The following is a 24,398-nucleotide window of genomic DNA, read 5'->3' as shown; positions in this document are numbered from 1 at the left end:
GTTCCTAGAATTATAAAGGAATGGTTCGGAGATTGCCTTACTGTGGGATCATCACCTTTTTCTTGCTCTTGCAGCTATTGATTGAATTGTTGACAAGTTTTTTGTCTGGAAATTAATGCTTATTATACATTCCTTATATCCTTAATATTAAGAAAACATGTCCTAATTATGACACATGGAAGAGCTTTTCAGGTGGTCTTTTCATTAAGGAGGTGATCCCACCCATTCCTCCTATAACCACTTGTGTTAATTCCTCATGAGTCTCTGGTCGTTGTGAATCCTATTGCATAACAGCTGCTCCAATGGCGCTTCTTCGTTGTTAAAACGACTTAGTCCTTAGTGGCACAATAGGTAATTTATGATTTTGTAAGTCTGTGGTTTAAGTGGAAGGCAATTTCTGGAGATTGTTACAGCTACGGTGTCATTCTCAGGGTGGTGTCACCTCTTCCCTCCAGTTTCACCTGAAGATGGGAGCACGTAGGGTTGATGGACCTCAGAGCATCCTCTACGTCCATCTGTGTTTTTACTGCTTGGCTGAGACTGAGCAAAGTCGAGACTGAGCAAAGTCAAGACTGAAGTTGCATTTTGCCCTGGGATAGAACTATCTCCTTTAACATATAATGCCATACCTGAACTCATTGCAATTTGAGATTTTCTTCTTGTGTGGAGCAGTTTGTTCCAATGAGCGCTAATGTAATAACAGTTTTGGTGCTTGCCTTTCAGGGACTAACCTGTAAAGCTCTAAAATTGTTTTTGCTAACAGGCTGCAAAGATCCTGCTCTAATTTAATATAAACTCTACCTGTGATACGTTTCAAAAATGGAAAAAAAATCAATTGTGAAAGGTTAATGACAGGTAAAGTGTATATATAATTTCCAGTTTCCCGAAAGGAACAAAGCACTGCATTAATCACAATCAAGAAAAATCTAAATACCTGAATGTAAGTAATTGATACATTGACAACTGCATTTATGAGGCTGAAAAGAGATGTTGGTGACTCAGTGCTGCAACTGGTATCTGGTCCAGAGTCTGAAAACATTATAAAACTCTGCACTGAAATCTGTAACTGGACATGTGTCAGGTTTCACTGTTTACACAAAGAAGTCTTATTTGCCATTATTAAATTTCTTTGTTAAGCGAGACTCAGGAAAGCAGAACTAACCAGGCGCGTCAAGTGTTTAATTTCTGAATTGACTTCTGAAAGCCAGCTGAAAAACTTATCCAGAGGGAACGTTTCTGACTGTAAACATCAGAAAAGCAGGAGAAAGAAATGCCCTTCTAAAGGTGCCTCACCAGTTCTGAGGTTTCATTCCTCATCCCGTGCCCGATGCTGGACTAGAAGTCATGGGGTGCCCCTGTCTCCTCCCCGCTCCCCCCCAGTCTCTGCGTCACAGCTGCTTCATTCATTCAAGTTTCTTCTTCACGGAGCCGTCACTTGTCACTTCGTTACCGTCCATAGCGACTAGCCAAGTGCCAATTAAACTTCTTGGCTAAATTGCTGGCAGACCACCTGGCGTTGCCTGGCATGACGAATAGTGAACCACTGGAACCGCTTCCGTCATTTGAAGGAAACATCTGTCTGTGAGATGATGGGGTGACTGTAGCAAGGGTTTTCCTTCTACCGAGGCAGAGCCAATGTGTGTATAAACACAGAATTTCTGGTCGCGCTGTGCGTGACGTGCGCTGGCAGTGACAAGCTGCTCTCGCCTCCTTGTTAACCCCATGACTTGGTGCTTCACAGCCCCACGAGCATCTCTCAGCTCTGACCCCTTTCAGTGACTCCATTGACTTTTTGTTACCATGACATTATGAAGGAGTATTGTGGAAACAGGAGCTGATGCCACCAGTCTAACTTTACCCTCATTTCTTTTTATTTTGTGTGAATTACCTCCTCCTGAGATACGTCTTCATCCTTAGCTTTACTTTCTGCTCACTTTCCTCTTGTAAGCGTATCCGCTTATTCAGGTCAGTCATGTCTGTTATCAAATATAACTTGAAAATAATTAGTTGTCTGTGTTAACACCCTTAGTGGGGTCAGTTAAACTTGGAGGGGAGGGAGCTGATAAATGATTCACTTTGGTTACTGTCATTCTTATAAAATTGTGTCTGATGATGATTAAAAAAAAACCCAAGAGAGTTTCTGTTCTGTGTATTGTACAGTAGACGATATGGCAGCGATCCCAACCAAATGTCAGTGCAGCAGGGCAAAAAAAAAATCCAGGTTTTAGTAGAAATTGTAGATGAGAGAGTTTTTTGGGTTTTTTTTGGTGTGGTTGGTTGGTGGGTTTTTTTTGTTTTTTTTCAGATGATGCATAAACAGGTTTTATCAGGTTTACAGAATAACGTGACTAAGAACACGCGGATTTTTGATCTAAGATAAGTATCTTGTTTGTGCCAAAAGGACAAAATGAAAGGGCGTTTGCTACAGCAATGAAAGAAGCTGAATTCTAGTAAGGCTACTACTGTATGTGCAGCTTTCAAAAAGCTGCAATTTTTGAAGCTTCAGCATGAAAGAGTCTGTCGATAGCTTCCAGTTGTAAAGTGCTACCTCCAGCCTTTCATGGTGATATTTCATGTCTGTAAACACGCATGTGATGCATTTGGATGACTGGAATCCAGTTCCTACTGGAATTGGAAAAAAACCCAACCTTGCGCTGTAGTTTTGCTGGCTGTGCTACTTTTTCACTGTCAAGAAGAGATGTCTTGTGACCCAAAAAAACCCCAAATAAAACCTCCTTTCCTGCCATAAGCTCTGAATTAGAAACTAGCACTTGTCTACAGAATGTCCTGAAAAGCAAAGTATGACTATTTAACAACATTTAAATGACGAAGCATATTTTCTGCTATTACTAATACTACATTAGTATTTTTTTTTTCTAAAGTACAAAGAAATTTAGTACAATTATAGAACTGAATCAGAATTCTACTAAAATTCTGATTCAGTTTTCATCTTAATTGAGGGGAGACTTTACACCACCTTAATTTGGTTCAAGCCCTGGATCTTGTGAAGACCATTCACTTGCCCTAATGCACTCACACTTACCATTTTATTTGAGCACACCATGACTTTGGTTCAAGATAAATGTTAATGGAAAAGAGGCTATGGTTCCTGTGCTTCACTAAATCGAATGAGTATAATTTTATATCTTTCAGATTTTTCTCTGAATTCACTTTCTCCCACACTCTTTACCCATCAAATTTGAGTGAAGTACGTTGATGTTATGCCAAGAAATATTTGTACTTTTTTACTTTTCCTTGCTTTCTTTAGATCCTAGCATATTTTTCCTTCCTTTTTGCTGTTAGAATTTTACATACTGTTTTTGGCAAATTGAAGTAAATTAAATTGAGAGGAATGATACCTTAAGTTTGCTGAATCTAGTGCTTGATTCAGAAGCAAGTACAGGAACAATTCTCTGTCAAGCTGTCTCCTAGCTATCTGGCAATACCTTTTTTCAAGTAATAAAATGTCTTTAGCACTTGAACAACATGTTTATACTTGAGTTTTAAGATCTATTCTGTATCAAAAATTCTTTTATTTGAGTGACGTGGCTGCTGTCTAGCAAGCTGCCTGTCACCGGTTTGAATTTAACAATTTTTAATGTCGAAGAAAGGTATTATTGCTTGCTTATGATTTAGAGGAAAGCCCCGATCTACACACAAATGTTGCTTTTAAGAACCTGAACCAAGCCAGGCTGCAGAATGTGAAATTGGGAGCATTTGCACGGCTCTACTGTCACATAGTTTGCCAGGGAGCATCATGAATTCCACTTATAGAAGCTGTGCAGAGGAGGCTGGGGCCGCGTTCTGGTACCTTCTCCATGCTGAGAAGCAGTTTATTTCAGGAGTAGTTCCTGGAATAAAGGTCTTCTTACTAATGGTTAAAATAGTATTTTCCGGGTGGGTAATTGTCTCTGTTGGCGAAGAGGTGGAAGGGCACCGATCTACCTCTGGTTCTGACCTCTCCGATATTAAGGCGTGCGAAAGTCTTATATCTGAGAAGAGACACGTTTATTTTTTTCAACCGTGTTCTGAAAACGGAAGCGGGATTGAGTTGAACCAGTGTTATTGATTCATAAGAGTGCATTTTGCGTCCAAGAATCCATCAACATTCGATGTAACACAACTGAGAAGTGCCCAGAGCAAAGTGTTTCCTTACTCTTAATATTGTAATGACAAAATAATTACATGATTTTCACTAGTAAGTATGGTGATATTATATGTGGGCTAATTATTTAAAGGATAAAAATGATTATACGGCACATACCACGCTCATGGCTGCCTGCTGAGGATTATTTTAAAACACAAGTATATGCGTATTGGGTATAACTGCTAGGTGCTATACAAACGTGGAATAGGATTTCTGCCAAGAAATAGGTACACTTGAAATGAAAACATAATAACTGTATTTAGCCTTTACGTTGGATAGAAATTTTTAATGAAACGAGAAACAATTTGCCAAGAAAAAAAAAAGCCAGAACCTGAAAAGCATTAAAAAAAATAATTGGGGGGAAAACCTGGATTCAGAACGTAAACCTGATGAATGGTATGTTCTGTTGTATGTTTTAAAAGGCAATTGCTGAATATTCAGGACAAAAATAGGAGAAGAAGGAAAAGTGAGGAGACAGCAATGGCATAACCAAATCTCCTTACCCGTATCTAGTGGAAATATTTCTCTTTTCAAGCGCATTGAGATGAAAATTCAGAATAGATATCTACGCATCTGTGTTCGACAACCAATAAATGAATGAAAAAAGAAAATTATTATTTTAGAACTATATTTATTAAAGCGCTTTTAATTACATACATATGCATACACTTTTCCAGCTCCTCTCTTTTTAGTCTTTTTTGTTCTTGGTACTTCTTCCCCGGTTATCCCACGTACGTTGCATTTTAATTCCCGTTCTCATTGTTCAGGTAAGTGGCGAGGCAGGAGCAATTAAAGGGAAATATCGTCGATGTGTCTCTTCGAGCGTTCTCCACACATCCGTGTAGCTCCCAGAGCTTTGGGGATGGTGTGTTTAATGTTCACCGCTGGTTTTGACTGGAACAATGGGAAAAACCGCAGCTCTTCTCGATCTCCCGAGACATCTACGATCACAAAATTCTTAGTAAATGAGGAAGCGAGGGACCAAGAGTGCTGCTTCCAAATAGATTGAGATGTCGTTTCCCAACATCGTTTCAGAAATTTATTGTGTTGTTCTAGTTGCAGAATAGAAGTAATAAACTGTTACTCTGCTTTGTGAAATGCAAATGGATTTCTATGATGATTTGCAGTAATGCAACATGTGTATTTTCCTACTTAATAAGCGATGACAATATGTTAATTGTAACTATTTTACAATCCCTTAGGTGGCTATAATAGCGGGGAATTTTGAGCTTGCTGAATATATCAAGAATCACAGGGAAGCTGATATTGGTAAGCAAAATATTTACAGATGCTGCAAATAAGTTATACGTGCTTAAACCATGATTTTGCAAAGATGTTAAATCTGATTCTATGTGAGGTCTGATTACAGGGCTGATGACAGTATTGTTTCAGGGAGATTGTAGAAGGAACCTTTCTGTTTTTTTAAAAAAAAAAAAGAGAAAAAGCTGAAATGTTTTCCGAATATGCTCTGAAAATGAAAATTTGCTAAGTAATGCAAAAGACTAGTAGATGCTTGATAAGTATAAATTTGACAGTTTGTAACAGATTCAATACACACTCACGTGCCTGGAAGAGCCAAATTGGCTTTCGCAGGATGTTTTGGCATCAGCCTAAAGCAATTCTCAAGCAGGAATAATTGATCAGAAGAAGAAGATAAAGAAAGATGCTTCTTTGCAGTTAAATGAATATATGGCAGAAACTGTCTACCCATATCCATAAAACCATTTCCTCCCAGTTTGGTGTGTGGCACTGGGTGAAGGCTGGTGACAGGCGTTATGGGCTCTTGACAAGAAACCTTGAGGCTTTTCAAAGTTCTTTTTACATAGAGAAGTTTTGTCATTAAAATAAAGACCAGTTTGATGAAAGTGATTTCTAATACAGTTTAAGTAAAATGAATAGAAATGCTTTAATTCAAGTTAATTAAAGTTCCTCAGGAATGTCCTGAAGTTGGAAAAAAAAAAAAAAAAGGCATTCCTTTTGAAGCAGGAGGGTCTCTATTAGTCGTCTGCACTGATTTAACTCAGTGATGCAAATCTATGACTTTATAGTATGTAACTTCTGTGTAAAACTAGGCCAGCTCGCATGAAACTTCAGGACTGTGAAATAATTGCTCTGGATTAAGACCTCTGTTCCATTTCGCTTCCTGATTGTGTATCATCTGCAGGGGTATAGTTAAAAATTCTCTGCATTTTCGTACGTTCAACTCTTTGCAGTATGCATTGGGGAAACCGAGGACACATTGCGTAAAAGTTTTGCATAAAAGTCATACTTCTGCGTAAAAGTTCATAGTGAGTTTGGGAGGTTTTTACCTGAGATAGTGGGATAGTTCCTTTCCATGTAAGAAGTTTTAATCCTTCTGTATTCATAAAAAATCTGATGTAAAAAAATTAACTAAAAATGAACCAGTTATTACTAATAGGGTAAGCATCTTGTTTGTATTTACATGTGCATAATGGCTTTATAACTTTGTGAAGACGTTGAAATGAAATAGTTCTTTAGGTTCAAATGTTCCCTTCATTTCTGCCATGTAAGTTCTTGATATTTTGGCTTGTGTGCAGAGTCAGTGCAGAACAAGTACTGCACATAGACAGTACGTAGTATTACATCTTATGTTTCTCTGAATGGGTTTTTTCCTCTTAAAATACTTGTGTACATGAAAAGAAAAAAAAAACAGTAAATGAGTTGCTGGTATTAATTATGCTGGGATGAGTTGCTGGTACTTAGAGTACACTTACAATAGCCTCTAACCTGGTTTGCATGAAACCACGTTGATGTTGATATCATCATTTTTTGGACTGACCAGTTCTGCACTGCTTTTCCTTTCCCCTGGTGAGTGTGGGTTCCAAGTTATGTCAATATGTGAGAGAAATTGGAATTTAGTTATGAAGTAGATGGATGAGGGTCAGTCATGGAAACAAGAGGTGGCCATGCAGCTGAGGCTTTGGGCAGAACTTATTGCTGAAATTAAAAACTTCCTGTAGGATTTGGTGGTTTCTACAAAAGTGGTTAGAAAATACACTCTGTAGGAAGATTCTCAAAATTTTGCTGATGCCTTAACTTTTCCACTGAAAAATAGAAATATTGCTGCTTCCGTGATTCACTTGCATTTTTTGCAAGATGGTGGTGGATTGCACGCAACTATTTAAATGAGTAGATTTGTCTTAAAAAATAAGCATTATGTTATGTTGTTTCCTCCCAGCTAATTTAATTTACCTGGACATGTGTCCCTTAAGATTTATTACTAAAAAAAAAACCAAACCAAAACAACAACAAAAAAGTGAAGTCATCGCAATATCTGTTTCTGGGAATGTCTCCCAGTCGGGGGGGAAAAAAAAAAAAAAATCTAAGAACAATATCCTAACCAGAAAACCTGAGCGCTAGTGTGATGGTGAACGTGCAGAATAATGTCAGCATTTAAACTTCAACAAGTTGGCTTTTTTTTTTTTACTTACTTGTCTGGTTATTCACTATATATTAATGTAGTTTTGGATGTATTCCAACATATATCATTTGAGTAATGTACCTTCTTAGAGCCCAGAGGCAACAGAGTGGGCAGGAATAGCAAAGAGCTCGAGAAGTATCCTCATGAAGAAGGACAGATTGTACTATGAAATCTCTTGAGAAACATTTCGTCTTTCATCCCCCAGAAAGTGTATTGTTGGTTAGCTATTGAATTTTGATATTGAACTGGTCCATTAAACCTTGTTATTATTTTAGGCTCATTTAATAATTTTAATTACTTTATATTTTGTAATTATTTTAGACTCATTTAATAAGACATAAGTTACAACCATGGGAAATTTTTTGCAATATCTGCAGCTTTGTCTGAGTCTCTTTTTTTCTATCGAGGTTTAAGCTGGCAGATGATGAGCTGGTCAATCATTTTACAGTAAGCTACTCAATGATATTCATGATTATTTGCAGTAGCATTCATTGGAAGGAGAGGCTGATAGTGGTTTGGGAAAAACTCCCCATTGCTTTAGATTCACTGCAAAAAACTCCACAGTTCTTGGAAGATTTCTGACCTAATCTTTTAGCTTTTAGTGATCTTCATACACAGTATCTTTTGCTGTAGATGCTTTTTAAATGCAAACCTAAGATACAGCTAAGTAATATAAGTAGCAATACTATTTTCTTTTTTTTTAAGAAAGAATCTAGCTAGTCTCCTGGGTATGTTGTCTGAAGGATGGGAAAATTTTAACTGGTAGTAGTGACTGGAAGTTGGACCTAACTTAGTAGTTTCAAGAGCAGTATTTTGTCTGGTGACAGAAACAAGTTTTTACATTTCTCGAATAGAAGTATCTGAAATATGAAAAATAATATTTGCCTGAAATCTCTACGCTATCCATGTCCATCTGTTTTGACATGTGCTAATTAACTTTTTATTCTTGGATAATTTTGTTGTCCCAAACTATTGCAGTAGGAAGTCGCTTGTACTTTGGATGCAGAAGGTATTATGTGGGTGTCTTCCAGTTTGTCAGTAGTCACAAAGCTGTTTCAAGTAATGTTGCCAAAACTGCAATTAGAGGGATTTAACAGTAATGTAGCGCGAGTGATTCATGGTCCTGTGCTGCGCGTTGCGGTGATGGAGCTGCTTTGTTCAGGGGCAGAGATCGTCGCTCAACCTTTCCGTGCAATGAGGGAATCACTGAGGAAAGGGATGAGTCTGCATCGTGCTGACAGCCAGAGCACTAAATCTCAATGAACTGGTCCACAAGAGCTCCAGAAAAATAAGTTTATATGCTTGAGTGCTGGATACATCACTTTTTATCTATTCCAACTTTGCCTGCCAATTCTATTTCATTGTCATTTAGAGTAGAATGCCATTTTAAGCTGTATGCAAAGTCTGGGATTATTCAGTTTAGAAGAGGCTGAATTGCATATCTTCAAGGAAGTGGGGTTTTTTTAATATATATATATGTGTATATATATATACATTTCTTCCTTGGCCTGGATCTGTGCCAGATTATAATGCCAAGACTATCTCTGTTGATGAAGATGATGGAGAAGCAGCTCGGGTGGGAAATGACCAGGGTATCCCTTAGCAGTAGAAAATTCTAGTTTACAGCAGAACTACTAAATTTTTGTTCTGCAGATCAAATCCCACAGAGATTTTTCTTCCTTTTTATTTTTATTTTTATTTAATTGTAAAGCGAATATGTTTAGCCAGAGAGAGAAAGTCTGTCTGGTTCCCTGTTATAGAAGCAAAATGGATTAAAGTTTGTCTCCAGAACAGAAGATGCCATTGGCATGCCATTGGCAACCTGAGTAATCCAAGGAGTCCCTACCTGGTCATCTGAGGAAAAGAAAGAGGAGATTTTGCCAATAAGGTTTCTCAGCTACATAAAAATGTGCTATAGAGGCCATTCAGTTGGCCAAGCTGAGTGTATTTCAAGACAAACAAGGTCATTTAGGGTTTCAAACCATCAGGAAGGGGGCAGAGCTGATAGAAGCTCAGCAGCACATTGGTTGAAGAGCATGTCCCACAATGGTCCTACCTACCTCCCTACCTATCTTCACGTCGTTTCTTCAGTCTGAACAGCCTGGTTTCTCCCACACCCTCGTTCTGGATGGGTGCAGATCCGTCTCTTGGATAATTTCACAAAGAAGCTCATGACGAAATGAGCGGTGAGACCCAGAATCCCAACCTGCTGACTCTTCTCTTGCCTCTGATCTACAGCGAGTAAATGTTCCGGCGAGATTGCGCTTTGAGCCTTTATATTCCTTTTTGGCTGGAAGCCCTTGTGTCTCTCAGCAAAGTGGAGTTTTGTGGAACCTGCTTCCGCTTAGCCACGATACCAGCATAAAAATCTGTTAGTTATTTTGTCCTATTAAAAAAATTGACCTTTCCCTCTGAACATTCAAAACTGTGTGGGTTCCCTCGCATGTGCTCTCCCTTCTTCTATCTGCAAGTCACTTCTTCCCTGCCTTTCCCACCATCAATTGCCCATCAATCTTTCCAACTCAGGTAACACCAGTTGTCTGGGTGACGAGTTCGTTGAAACCGCAGCACGAAAAGTATTTAGCACAGATTTTTTTGTTTGTTTGTTTTTTGTTTTTTTTTTTCTTTTACTTGGTGTTGCCATCTTCAGAAGCAAACTGAGAAAAAAAGCCTTGCAAATGATTTCTGTGGCTTAGTACAATAAAAGCCACCTTGCTGTCATTAACAGGGAAAGCTCACCTTAGTCTTATTTCAGTCAACGTTGATGCAGTTTTGTAAGACCAAATCAAACATAAAAAGATAAAGGATTCAGAGAAGAGGAAAAAAGGATATCAGTAAAGGATTGAAAACAAGATCCAGATTTCATTGTATTTATTTCTTTTATGAGGTTCTAAACATAAGGGAATTCCTTTTGTTTTTCCCTTGACAGATATTTGAAAGGTGAATGAATATTACAGTATCATTTAAAAAGTAATCCTATTTGAAACAAATTAAAATAATATTTTTCATAAAGCAAAAAAAGCTATTACCATAAGGTACTTAGAAACTTGTTTTACAAGCTGTATGAAGTACTTAATATAGCTTCTCAGATTATTTCAATTCATCATACCCCCAAATTAGTTTTTTGAGGAATAATAACAACATCAAAGCAGCTTATTTTAATTATCACTTATTTTGAAAGTCTTTGGAACCCAGAAGTGTCTTGCAGCTCAGTGACTGTTGTTCTCTCTTCTGCTTTGAGGAAGGCATTACATATACTCCTGATGTACAGCACAGCAGCTACACATCATTAAAATAGTAATAATAATAATGCCTCTTTTTAAACTTTTTTTTTTTAACTAGCTATAGCACATTTGTAATTTATTTAACTTCATGCATTTATTTATTGCAAACTAAGAGGAAGTAATGGATTAAAAGATGTGATGAACAGGAAAGTTAATCCCTGATTGTTTTCATCCAGCCTGCAGCTGTCTGTGAGTAAATGAGCACAGCAGATTTAGGAAGCATTTGCTATACAGAATTTACTATGGCTTCTATAGGATGGAGGTACAAAACCCAATCGTATATGTAAGAATATCGAAGCTTTCATTAGATACAGATACGCAGATATTAAGTAGGTTGCAAGCCGATAATCCTTTGACTCGGATAACCTATTTTTAAATCTCTCTTTTTGCCTTGGTTCTTTGTGATGAGATGAATTTTCAGATGGATTAAATGACATGGGTTGTTCTTCCTCAAGTGAACAAGGTTTGTTTTATATTGTGCATCTTGTCCTTCAGCGGCTCGGAAGCTAGAAGCGATATGGTTCTTTCGTTTGATTATTTTTGTTTGCTTTTTTGCTTTTGAAAAAATGAAACACATTGAGCTGGTGTGCGAGTTTTTGGTAGTTGATTAGCAGACTAACTAATACTTGGATACTGTTGCTAGGCTTCAAGTCAGAGTTCCTGTATTCTCTATAATTATGCCGAGATATGTGTATGTGATGGTTTGTCTGTGCTTTCACACAGAATTTTTTTTTTCTTTCTTTTTTTAAATATTGAAAGTCTGCTAAAATGGTAGGCTTACACTTTAAAATATACCTATTCCACACTGGGCAATTGCTTTTAAATAAAATGTGTTTTAAGTATGAGTAAAAGTATTTATTTTTATTGGAATTGTGAATGTAAACGTTTTAAGAAATATGCATTTTATTGTGGAATAAGCAAAACAGCTCTTTCAAAAGACAAGGATATTAGTTGGTTTGTGGTAAAACTGCTTTTCTAACCCATTTTCTTTAATTAGATCAGAGTGATTGAGGTCAGCATTCTTGGTTTTTCAGCTGCAATGTTTTTATTAAATGCTAGCCAGCCCAATGAGTATTCTGTTTGTTTACTTATTTATTTCGGTTTTGGGAACCATGTAGTAATTTTGATTTTCAGAAACCAAATTCCTGCAGAGTACTTCTCAAGTTAAGATAAATCATATTGAGAAAGATAAAAGCAGAAACAAGCAAAGGCAGTAAATCAAAAGACTTAAAAATCTACAAAACTGTCAGCAGCATGCAATGACTTGTTCTATTTTTATCGCATGTTACTTAATAGAAGCAAAAGGGGTACAAGCGTGTATTATAGCCCTGTGTGTTTGTCATTTGAATGTGAAAAATATGAAGCTGTTTCCTATGCAAGCAGGTATTTTAATGAGGAAAAAGCATGATATTAGTTTAATCAGGGTGACAAAGACGCCAAGATCTTCATTGGTGACATTTAACTGCATTTTGTTTGGTAGATTGTCATAGTCATATGTTCCCTTTTGCAGTTTCTTTAAAACACCTCTGCGAAATTAATAATTTTTTCTCATGTGTGTAGGAAAAAACCCATTACATTCATGACTTTTCAGCTGGGTTACAACCGAACAAATATTGATTGGTGTGAAGTAAATTTGTTGCTATTATTTTTCTGTTTTTCTCTGAAGGGTTGCAAGGAACAGAGCGTCATGTGCTCAGTCTTGCGATGTGGTAGTGAACAAATTGGAAAACTGGGAATTGTGGTCTGCTAATGTAATTACATACCAAAATGTAGGACAGAGCTTGAAAAAACTTACAGTAGTTTTCTTTTTTGCTTTGATCACAACGTATTTTTTTTTTTTCTGTGTGTGAATTAGTACAGAATTATGCAGTAACTAGTTTTGTTTCAGTCTTTCAGAGGTTGGCTATTCTTTTTGGCCTTTGAACCTTGGAGTATTCTGTGCATATCATGTGAAAGTCCATGCGAAGTTGTGCAAGTTTATGTAGTGCATGGTCATTGCCTGTGATTTCTTAGGCTTACTCTAAATTGCCCAGAGAGGTGGTGGATGCCCCATCCCTGGAGACATCCCAGGCCAGGCTGGACAGGGCTCTGAGCAACCTGAGCTGGTGCGGCACTGGATGAGCTTTCAAGGTCCCTTCCAACCCAAACTGTTCAATGATTCTATGATCTTCAGTCCCTTGAGCTAGTTTTGGTCTTGGGAAGAACTCTGGTCTGAGCAGTGGGTGCAGGTCATGCAGGCTTATCATTCACCGGCTTATCCCCGTCTTCTTTCTGGAGGTGTTTGAGATGTAAAATCACTAGTGCAAATCGCTGAATTAAAAAACAAAACGAAGCCGTAAAGCATAATCAGTAGGAAAAAATATTTGGCTATACGAGGAATAGTTGCTCTGACTGGGGACAAAAATCAAATATATTTTTGTATATCAAACAGGTTATCAAATGAATAAGATTAGGCTGAGGGGATGTAAAAATAAAGTAGTGCTTTTGAGTTTATATGGGATCCGAAATTTGTTCAGTGATCTCCAGTTCAATTTTGCAGGGCATAAATTATAAAACTGGAAGAGGTTTATGCGATCATGCTGTCTGACCTTCTCCCTAGTGCAGATTACAGAATTTATATTAATACCTGCCCGAACTGGATTATAACTAGAAAAAAAACCATTATGTCTTGTTAGAGACCTGCAATAATGTAAAAGGGATTTGCAAAATTGTATCTTAGTCTTGCTGTCTGATGGTTTTAGATCCATTTGTTAATTGTCCGAGAGTTGATTACCCCGTCCTTAAACAGATGTATCTTGTTTCTAATATCAGCTTGTCTGGCTGTAGCAACTGAACCCCGAGTATCGCTGAGTCTTCTCAGCTCTACTGCGTCTCTGCCCACATTTCTCTTCTAAATCCACTCCTTTCTTAGAGACAAGGAGCTGATCTCAACTGTTAGGGAGGTAAAACTTGAATGGAGATCTAAATTGAATGTAAGAAACTACCATGGACTTACTGCGTTTTATTCCAATTTCTGCTAACTTTTCTCAGGGTGTATACTGAATCTGTATACCGAGACTTTCTGTAATTGTGCTTTTTTTGAGAGATGGTATGCCCTTTGGCGGTCTGTGATCAGTGCGTTTCAATTGTGATATATATATAGGTCTCTGTTTAACAAAACAGAAGGGTCTGGATGGCAATATTAGAATATCAGAAGTGCCGCACCTTGTATGATAAGGCAGGGGAGCCTTGAATGCAGGTGGAAGATATGAGGCAGCCCAACAAGGGATAATACGGAAGAAAAATTGTTTGAAGCGTCTCACAGAGAATTCTAGTGTTCCTGAAAAGCTGATGTATTTTCTTAAATCGTTTTTCAACATGAACCTCAAGAGCTCTCTAAGATTGTGTCAAACGCTAGGTGGGATTTCAAGCAGTGAAGCCAGGTCAAAAATAGGGGCAGGACAAATTGAGAAATGGATGTGTGCAGAAGCCCGTGGATTTCTGTTTCTCCCATTTACAATGGCGAGAACACAGGAAAAAGAGATAAAAGGACATGAAATAAATGCTAGAGTTTAAAAAAAGAAAAAAAGGCAAAATAGAGATTGATAAGAATAGTCAGGTTTGCTTCCTGAAGAAAATACCTGTGTTTCCCAAAGTAAAAAAAGAAAAAAAAAAAAAAAAGAGGGGAAGGAAAAAAAAAACCCACAACCTCTCAACGCTCTCAATGTAATGTGGGTCTTTGTGCTGAGCACTTCATCAAAAGCCTTTTTATGCACCCAATTTCCTTTATGTAATTAAGCTACCAGTAGACTACAAAGTTAAGACTAATGACACAAGGGTGGATTTGTAAGTTCTAAATATGTGGATTTTTATGTGCCAGTGTATATCTCAATTGCCGCATTATTGAAAATAATTAGGTTTAATATAACTCCCATTTGGGGAAAGGAACATCATCCATGGACTAATTGGATTTGGATGAGGATAACCTTCCAAATACAGAAGCAACTCGATTACATTGCCAACCATATAAAACACGTATTTGTACAAACAAAAAACTTCGTATGACTATAAAACTAAGTATTTGTATGAGCGCAGCGATTGCAAGGATAATAGTTTTCTTTTAGGTTGGTTCAAATAACCTTTTTCAGTCAGGCTTTTCAGTAACAGATAATATCCTCCATTTGGAACAGATTTATTACAATTCAGTGACTCCCTTACTTGGAACTCCTCTTTCTTTTATGCTAAATTTATATTTGTATCATTTTTAACAGCTAAACATACTGGTTTTCTTCCAAACTAGATCATACATCAAAATTAAGTTGATGTTATGTTTTCCATTCAATATACAATGGTTTGGCAATTTACTTTAAGAACCGAGACTTCGCTGTAGTAATTTGTTTTGAATATCTCATGAATAATCTGATTTTCATAACACAAGGTATTTATGTCAGAATTTTAGTAAAAAATTGATCTCGTAATATACAGTCTCTTTAAAAGGGAATAATATCCTCGTAAAAGACCATTTGTTGTCAAGTTATAGATGAGGCTTGATAAAGGGACAGGCTTTGAAACACACTGCTTTGTAATGAGTGTAATATTTCACACCGTATTTCACACTGTTCCCAATATTTCACGCTGTTGCTGTTACTCCATTTATATCTCAATCTCCTGGGCTATCACACCGTGGAAGATATCTATCTTCAGACTAAACACTTTTCTGAGTATTTAAATCAGATCTTAGCGTCTTGGACAGAGTTCCCAGGAAGTCCAAGACCATTGAGACTACTTGAACCTTTTCCATCGCTCCCTCTCTATTTTAATTAACTTGTATTTGGAGATTTTTTTTCTTTTTGCCTCTTTTGTTTCCTTGCCAGATGTCCACTTCATTGACAAAAAATATGGTTTAGATGATTCTTCTGCATTTTGCAGCTCTAAGGGCAGCTGGATCAGAAGGCTGTCGTCTTTATTGGTTTCCGTGGTTCTCTCCAGTTGCAGTGGGGGTCCTGAAGGATGTGTACGTTGTTTGTTACAGTGACTGGTTTTTAAGGATATCGGAGAAATAATTGCTTTGGAGTTATCTGGCTTTGTGTGTTTTCAGGAATACTTGAAAATGTAAATTATTTCCAAGCATAGTAATATGTGACAGAATTTATGGATGGCACGTGTTGTTAAGGAATGACAGTTTTAATTTCTTCAGTTTCCAAGTTAACTAATTAGGCAGAATTTTCTTTACTTTTTTCTTTACTTTCTAAACCTATTTTTGTACAGGGATGAACATTTTCCGTCTGCACAGCTGCACTGGGCTGTGCACTCCAGTTCTTCCAGTCTGTCCGGTATAGTTTACATGCCCTGGGAATCCTACAGGTGTGCAACAAGATTTTCTCAGACAATCTCTATTCTGTTCTATTTTTTTTCTTATCCTTTCTATGTCTGTCTTGACAATTTCATATGCAGGTTTTGAAGTCGCAAGACTATTTTCTGCTCCATTTTCTAAGTAATGTTGCTGAAATAATTGTTTGGAATTTCTCATAAAGGACAGAATTGTGATACCATCTTGATTCAGAAGAGGTTGCAGAGTAAATATTATCCGGCAGAGTGGCTACAATTGGGTGAAATCCCTGCTGAATGGAAACAACAAAAGATTTATTGAATAGAAGAGGCAGGAAGATTTATAGTGTTAAGATTGTATTATTTGTATGTGTGTAGGAGTATCTCTGGTTTTCTGTTAATTATGTATTTCTACCAACTCCAGCAGACTAGGACTTCAGTACCCCAGTAAAGATACCATCTTAAAACTACCATCCTAGCTGTTTGGCTTTTAGAAATAAGGAAGTAATGAAAAGAAAATGTCTGGATTTTATTCCTCCTCCTGAAGTATTATCTTATGAAAAGAGAAAAAAAAATTACTTGATAAATTGCCATTCTCTATATATAATCTTTTGTATTAGAGCATTTCCTACTTGGGAAACAGCTGCTTACATCTCTTTGGAACATCGGAGATAGCAAAATTTAACATAAATTCCCTGATGTGTTTTCAATGTGCCTTATCAAATCTGTAATTTAACACAAATCATTTCTTTATCCGGATGAAATTATTTGTTGCTCCTGAAAAAAGCCTTCCAAGTGCAGAGTGTCATTTTGCTGGCTTGTCCTTTGAGTTTATCTTTCCTTTTTTTTTTTTTTTTTTGACCTTAGATCCAGCCACTAATACCTGTAGCACTTGTGGGATTGCAGGCACCAAGGTGCATGTGTACCTTGACCTCAGGGATTTTAGTAGCCTAAAATGAATGTTTTATGTGTGTTACTTGCCCTCTTCCTCCATGTCCCACCTATGTGAGTGATCCTGCAGAGACAAGACTCCCTGTAGCCCATATCCCACAAAGACATGCCGTTAGTTCAGATTTATCTTTACCCAGCTTTTGAGGGCTAAGCTTTTTATTTTGGGTCAAAGCATGGCTTATCTTGCCAGCTTCATTAACACTCTTGAGAATGCCAGGTGCTAAAGAGCTCTATTTTTGCTGTACAGATGAAGTGTGTCTAGTTTCTTGTGGCCTATTTTTACATATTTCTTCATTCTGTGACTAGGAAAAGCTGTGAAGGGAGCTAAGAGTTTGCGAATAGCCAGAGAAAACTGCCATGATATTATTACAGGAAAATAAAGGAGAGGATATATCTGTGAGATTCCATTTCTGAGAGGGCATGGGATTAAAATTAAAGGTAGAAAATGGTGCATATAAAGCCAAATAAAATAAAAAGTGGAATAGCACATTTTGTTAGCTGTATTTCATCAGTCAAGAGACTATTTCCATATAATTCTGTGAAAAATGCTTTTAGGTCTTTGAATAAAGGATTCTCAAGTGCCAGTGACTGAGGAATTTTCTCCCTCATCCACAGGTATTCCACGGCATTCTTATTTAGCATTCAGTATTAATCAGTTATCTGCAGAAAGTGAGGAGATGCTGAGGAACCTGATGGCTCTCTTTCCCCAGAGGAAATGGGACACGATCTATTGGGGGTATCTGCTTAAACCCACTGGTCCCGTCTTAAAAATGGCCAACGGGGCTGTAGGGAGCTTGAGGGAGGAGAGGAGACGCTCTGTCCCACAGAGGGCAAGGACTGGGATCTTGCTCTGCAATAGAATCATAGAATCCTTTTGGTTGGAAGAGACCCTCAAGATCATCGAGACCAACCAGTAACCCAGCCCTGGCACTGCCCCATGTCCCTGAGAACCTCGTGTCCGTCTGTCCAACCCCTCCAGGGATGGTGACTCCAGCACTGCCCTGGGCAGCCTGTTCCAATGCCCCACAGCCCTTTGGGGAAGAAATTGTTCCCCAGATCCAACCTCAGCCTCCCCTGGCGCAACTTGAGGCCGTTTCCTCTGGTCCTGGCGCTTGTTCCTGGGGAGCAGAGCCCGACCCCCCCCGGCTCCAAGCTCCTTTCAGGCAGGTCAGAGATCAGAAGGTCTCCCCTCAGCTCCTGTTCTCCAGCTGAACCCCCAGCTCCCTCAGCCGCTCCCATCACACTTGTGCTCCAGCCCCTTCCCCAGCTTCATTGCCCTTCTCTGAATCAAGTTGAAATACAGTTGATGCACAGCTGATATTCACGGAGAATCACTTACAATGACTTCCAGTGGAGCGGCAAGGCAAAAGTTCCTAAGACTAAGCTAACCAAACCATTTTGGTCTTCCACATAGATCCTTTGGACTTTTGGACGCTCTTCTTGTCCCTCAGCTCTCTCTGGTTGATCTGCATGCGATACTGTGGTTGAGTACCAGGAGCTGAGTGCCTCCGACAGCGCTCTCCACGCATCTCAGGGTTGTATTTGCTTTTTACTACAGCACCGTGACTTCAGGTGTATCTGTGACTTTTGAAGGCAATCTCAAAGATTTTCTGCACGTGCTCAGAGGCAGCAACTGGGAAACCACTTAAACTGAAAGGCACAGAGCTAAGCTTTGTGCTAAACCCTGTTTAACATCAGAAAGCCTCCAGGCAAGCGGGTTGTCAGCGTATGTTGGTGCTGTACTAACGTATTGATACGGTGTCAGTCGGGCTTGAGGAATGGTTTGAAAGAGCTCATGTGTCTGCCCAGCAATACAGAGTCAGTTTGTGACCTGCTGGAACATCCTGAGCCTTTTCTTCAGCATCGCTACCACGTACTCCCATCTCGTATTGGATTTGTCTAGTTGCCAATTCCACCCTAAATAAGGGGGTTTTTATTTTTTCAGCTGATTGCGGCTTACCAGTTTCAGATCATTTTTCCATTTAATCATGACTACTGTCATGTTTCTTTTCTTCAGTGTCACCTTTCCTAATTTTTCCTTTGCTTTTTTCAGTGCCAGCTTTTCTGTTCTGTATTGTGCCCCTGTGCTCTCCCAGTTCTTTGCCTTGGTTATTCAACTTCTATTGCCCCGTAAGATACAACCCTTTGGTGTCTGAGGAAGCTGCTAAGGTTTCTGCATGTTGACTTTTCCTTTCCCGCAGTGATTTTATGTGAAACTCTAAGATTATTTGGATAAGGAAAATATTTACTTTGCCCCTTGTCCTAAAAAAGAGCAAGGCTGAAGTTCAGCAGAGAAATCTGTGTTTTTTCGGAGCCTGAATGATGCAAAATTAAAATTCTCTCTGTTTATCATGCCACTGCATGGGCAGCAGTTGCACAGAACGGTGGTAAATTCTGAAAGTAATATATGAGATACTTGAGCTTCAAGTATAGCAAGTACAGTGGTATCTTATATACTGCTGTGTCGCAACCGCTGGCAGATCTGGCTGTGGTTTTTGATGGCATTGGGCTGCCAGCAAGGTATTAATAGTTTAACCTGCCTCCAAGAAAAGATTGCATTAGGACAAATAAGAAATTACAAGCAGTTGTAAAATATGTTGTTGGCCTTAGATTGGATTCCTGAACTTCCATGTTCTACGAGTTCTGTGACATTTGGTTTGGAGTTCAGGAATTAAAAATAGCTACAAGCCATCCCAAGACCTTGCTGCCATTCTTCCTTTCTAATCTGTACTTAGGACAGAGTAGGTTTTTTTTCTTTTGAGACATTAGCATAACGATGTTTATTCAGATGTCTTTGTAAACAACAGATGCACATTCTTACACGTGAAGTTAACCAAGACAGACGAAAAATATAAGAACTGATCTGACATTATTTATTCCAGCTAAATGAAAGAAAACTTACATTACTGATATTCCTAATATACAGGGTGTTTCATAAAGGTGGACCAAATTTCAAAGATATAGTGATTTCAAATTGGGTCCATCACTTTCATCATATTTATTGACAAAAGCTAAAGCTTGGAGCCAGTCTGCTTGTCTGCTTCCAAAGCTGGTGGAAGTTTCTCTCCACATGCCTGCACTGAAGGATTTATTTTATTTTATTTTATTTATTTATTTTATTTTATTTTATTTTTTTTTAGCCAAGAGAAGATCTAGTTGAGTCAAAATCCCTGTGGGTTATCAGTGCTTCTCATCCTGTGGAGTACAGGTTATTATCTTAGAAAGTACATTTCAAAAGTTATTTACTGGCAGAAATTTTATGCCATTAAGCATGACTTTTGGCATGTCCAGACATTTGGAGGGAGTAGTACTTACTAAGAACATTTAGATCATATGGTGGACTTAAGGATGTGACATTTGCAAACAGAATTTGCGATTTGTTTGTTGATTTACTTTGATTTTCTTATTAAAAAAAATAGAATTGTCTGAAAGATAGTTTAGGGTTTCCCCCTTTTTGGAGGATCTGCCTCTTTGAGGCAAATAATAGGAAGTTCAAAGAATGGAGAGCTTGTTATTAAGCCTGGGGTGTTGCCAATGGTTCAGAGAATGGGGTCCCTGCGCAGGGGGATGCTCTGGTCGCCATGGTGACGGCGCTTTGATTGGAACGCTGTGGTCCAGCATCCCGCAGCATCCCGCGGGCTGGTACCCAGGAATTGCTCTGCCCTGAACTTGCCTCTTTGCAAATCAGGCAGTTTTTCTGTTTATTTTTCTGCAGTTTCTTCTGCGGCAGCTGATGAGGGAAATAGTTCAATCGATGGGGGAAGTTTTTCTGGTGTCTAAACGCTGTTATGCAAGCGACAAATCGTGTTCTGCATTAAAGAAGTGTAAATCTGGGTAAAATCCACATAAATTATTAGGGATTTGGACTAGTGCCTTATCTTAGGGTGTGTTTGGGTTTCCTCTTGAAGAAGAAAAAAGACAAAATCTTTTAAGTCTTTTTCTTGCAGCTGGTGGACTGTGTCCTGTGCAATCTGAAAAATATCTATACAGATTAAAAAAACCCTGCGTCTCTTCTAAGTGAAAAAATGGAGCAAATTGTGAGTAAAGAGTTGTTTAAAACCAAAGATTCCCCATTTAGTTATAGTTAGTATTTAGTAACAGCATGTTCTTGACATCCGAAGATAAAACTGTAATGCACTTCTGATACTTGAATGTTTGTACTGATGCAGTACAACCACTTTGCTATATGCAAATTAAAATCTAAAATAATTTGATTAATACTGGGTTCACATACAATAGCAGTTATGCTGGTTTCTGAAGCAGTAGGTTACACTGACATGAGCTTTGTGTCTGGCTTTTATAGATTACACCAGCATATGGCTTAGACTCTGTTACCATCCCTAACACAACAGGCTCTAATTTTAGAATGTCCTTTACTGGTTACAGCTAAATTGCTTTTGTCATATACTTCTGTGTTTGTTTTTTTTTTTTGAGAAAAGTAAAGGGTGTTTTTGTTTGGGGTGTTTTAACAATCATGCTGAAGTCCCTTGAGCTTTGTGGAAACTAGAAAGAAAAAGGAAAACAATGAGTCATTAAAATACATGTTGTGGAGGATTAAATTCTCTCTTCTGGTTGAATCACTTCCAGGCAATAAGGAAAAGTCAGCCAAGTATCATATCATGTTAAAGAAGTCTCAGAATTTTGGCAAGATATATATGTTTTTTTTTTTCTTGATAAGTGCTCTTAAAATCTGACTTTGGGAATACCGAAGTCATCTCGGCTCCATGAGAGGTGCCTGTAAGGGACTGGGCACGCAGGCTGTGGTGCTACCGGGTGGCACTGGTGTAATATCGAGTCCTTTGGCCATCAGTGAACATCAGTGGTAAAATATGTTGTGTTTCTTAACTTATATTGGAGTCCTCGTCACCCAAGATCAGCATTTTCCTGAGCTGTTTAAAACTATTTAAAGAAGCAAAATGTTCGAGTCCAGAAATTCGTTTCCTGGGGTGTCATGCTGGTACACACTCTAACGTTAGAGATCATTAGCAATTAAGTAGCAGTCTGTGACTTAACTTCCTTATACAGTTCTGTAGATGTAGAATTACAAGAAATGGGGTTTAGTCATGATAATCCACATATACTCTGACCATTTTTGTTTCATGATAGGGCCATTACATTTATAATTATCCCATAAAAGCTACAGGGTGTCCTTTTCAAATAGCTTTCATATTTCTGTGTTAAATAACATTTTATAGGTTGCTTACTTCTGGTGTGGCAAGATGTGAATAGATGTGTTTAAAATGATAAAATCCAGATCAGTAATTAAACTTCATAATCGGATAAAGAATATTTTCTGCCAATCTGAATGTCTTTTAATTGCATAAAACTGAACACACAGAGTCAAGATTTACACATGTATAAAATAAAGCCATTGAGGGCTACCCCCTGGTTTTTTTTCTGCAGACATAGAGAAAAATCTGTGCAATTAGCACTTGAAACCAAAGTCATATCTCTATTGGTACTCAAGATTTTATCTTTTAACACAGACGGAACTGAAAATCCATGAAGAGAAATACAACGGAACTAGAGGAAAATGAGCTGCTAATATAGTGGTTTATGTCAGTACTGTTTCCAACCATGTAAAAATTATGTGAATATCCTAAGACACCAGACAAATTCTTACTGAAACAATATTGCATCTTGAATTTTAGGTGGAGGTGATTCTTGGTCTTTATTGGTCTGATTTTCTTCTTTGTTAACAGCATATTTTTCTCATTTTACCTGGAATATCTGAATTTTTTTTGTTTTTGTCTCAGGCTTTCCGACAGTCAAATATATTTCTGAAAGGACTGCAAAAATATATGACCTTAATGGATTTTTTTTTTTTTTTTTGCAACCTGGAGTGAGGCAAATTTGATTTTTTTTTTTTTATTCATTATTTTACACTTCCTAATTTTATGGCTATGACAAGAACACTTTCTGTCGTAATTTGTCATTCTGTAATTTCATGAGATTTGGTCTAGGGTTGCCAACAGAACTTTTGGGTTCAACCAATTGTTGAAATAAATAACTAGTTGATTAAATCTAAGGGTTTTTTCCGTTTAAAATGTCTTGTCTGAAAAACAACCATCGGTTTCCATTGAATTGCAAACTATTTTGCTGTGTATAATCTGTGCAAAAACCCTGTGCTGCCTAAATGCAAACAGCAGGATGATTGTCCTTAAAACCAGAAGGGTTAAAGCTATTACATTCTGATATAGAACATTAACGCGTGGATTTTACACCCGCCTGAGTGTCTATGGATGGTAATAAATTCAGACACATGGAAACACTTCATAATATAAGGTTTATGTAGATTTCATGGAAAATTTGTCCAGGGTAGTTTGTATAAATTGCAAATATTATACCTGCCTCTGCTATTCACAATAGCTTGTGAGTAATGGTATATAACTTCTTAACGGCTACTGGGCTTTTAGTTTCTCAGTGTGACTGGAATGAATTTATTCTTTCTGATCTTAATTTTTACTGTTGTTTACACCTATAGATAATAAAATAATCATAAACCATGGTGTAAAGTAATTGACATTGAATCTTACTATTGATAATGAAGATGGTGAGAGTGGTAACTACTTCCCTCCCTGGAAAACTGTTTTACAGAACTTTAAATTTGTTTTTATGCTTGACTTTTCTATATCTGAAATTTCATGGTTAGATAAAGAATAAATATAACTGTAGTCAGTGCTACAGTAAACACAGGCTTTTAATAATTAAAAAAGAAAAAGATTTTCTCAGTTATGTGCCAAAAAACCCACAAGTATTGAGAGGGTGTGAGAATCGACTTGAATATAAATAAAGCAAGTTCCTTTTCAAGGCATGGACAGAGGTCAGTGCTTTTGCCATCACTACAGAAAGAGACCTATTTTCAGGGTAATTTGCCCCAAATACCCGCAGCCCCGGGACTGGGTCGTGATGGTTTCTGCAGGTCCTACACGAGTCCCCAGACTCGCGGTGTGGAGAAGCGTCAGGAGTTCTGAGCAGGTTGTGAATGATCCTCATTCTCAAGCGTTTTCCCTTGATTTGCATTTGATTCCGAGCTGCTTAACCACTGGTAGATTATTTTGATTTTCCTGGTGAATAATGCATGAGGGTATAGAAGTGAATGTTCCTTGGCTGAGTGGGCTGCAGATGAAAAGTGTCAGCTCCTTTGCAGCACTAATGTGCATTTTTTTTCTCAGGTTAAAGCTGTAGAGAACCTAGAGATGCTTTTTTTGGATAACTCCTACAAATGCCAAAATATTGGCAATGTTTGCTTTCCCTCTTCTTTTCC

The 24,398-nt window shown here is 37.9% G+C and overlaps 1 protein-coding gene across 1 annotated transcript in view; it reads left to right on the top strand.

Moving 5' to 3' along the window:
• Positions 1-24,398, top strand: part of SHANK2 (SH3 and multiple ankyrin repeat domains 2) — a 274,462-nt gene that overhangs the window by 30,541 nt on the left and 219,523 nt on the right. Inside the window, exon 9 of the mRNA XM_065636008.1 lies at positions 5,350-5,416. Within this exon, the coding sequence (XP_065492080.1) occupies positions 5,350-5,416 (67 nt within the window). The remainder of the gene's footprint in view (positions 1-5,349; positions 5,417-24,398) is intronic.

This window comes from Caloenas nicobarica, chromosome 5 (assembly GCF_036013445.1).
Source record: "Caloenas nicobarica isolate bCalNic1 chromosome 5, bCalNic1.hap1, whole genome shotgun sequence".
In the NCBI taxonomy this organism is placed as follows: Eukaryota; Metazoa; Chordata; class Aves; order Columbiformes; family Columbidae; genus Caloenas; species Caloenas nicobarica.
Note: the sequence above shows the minus strand (reverse complement) of the source record. Positions and strands in the feature narration are given on the sequence as shown.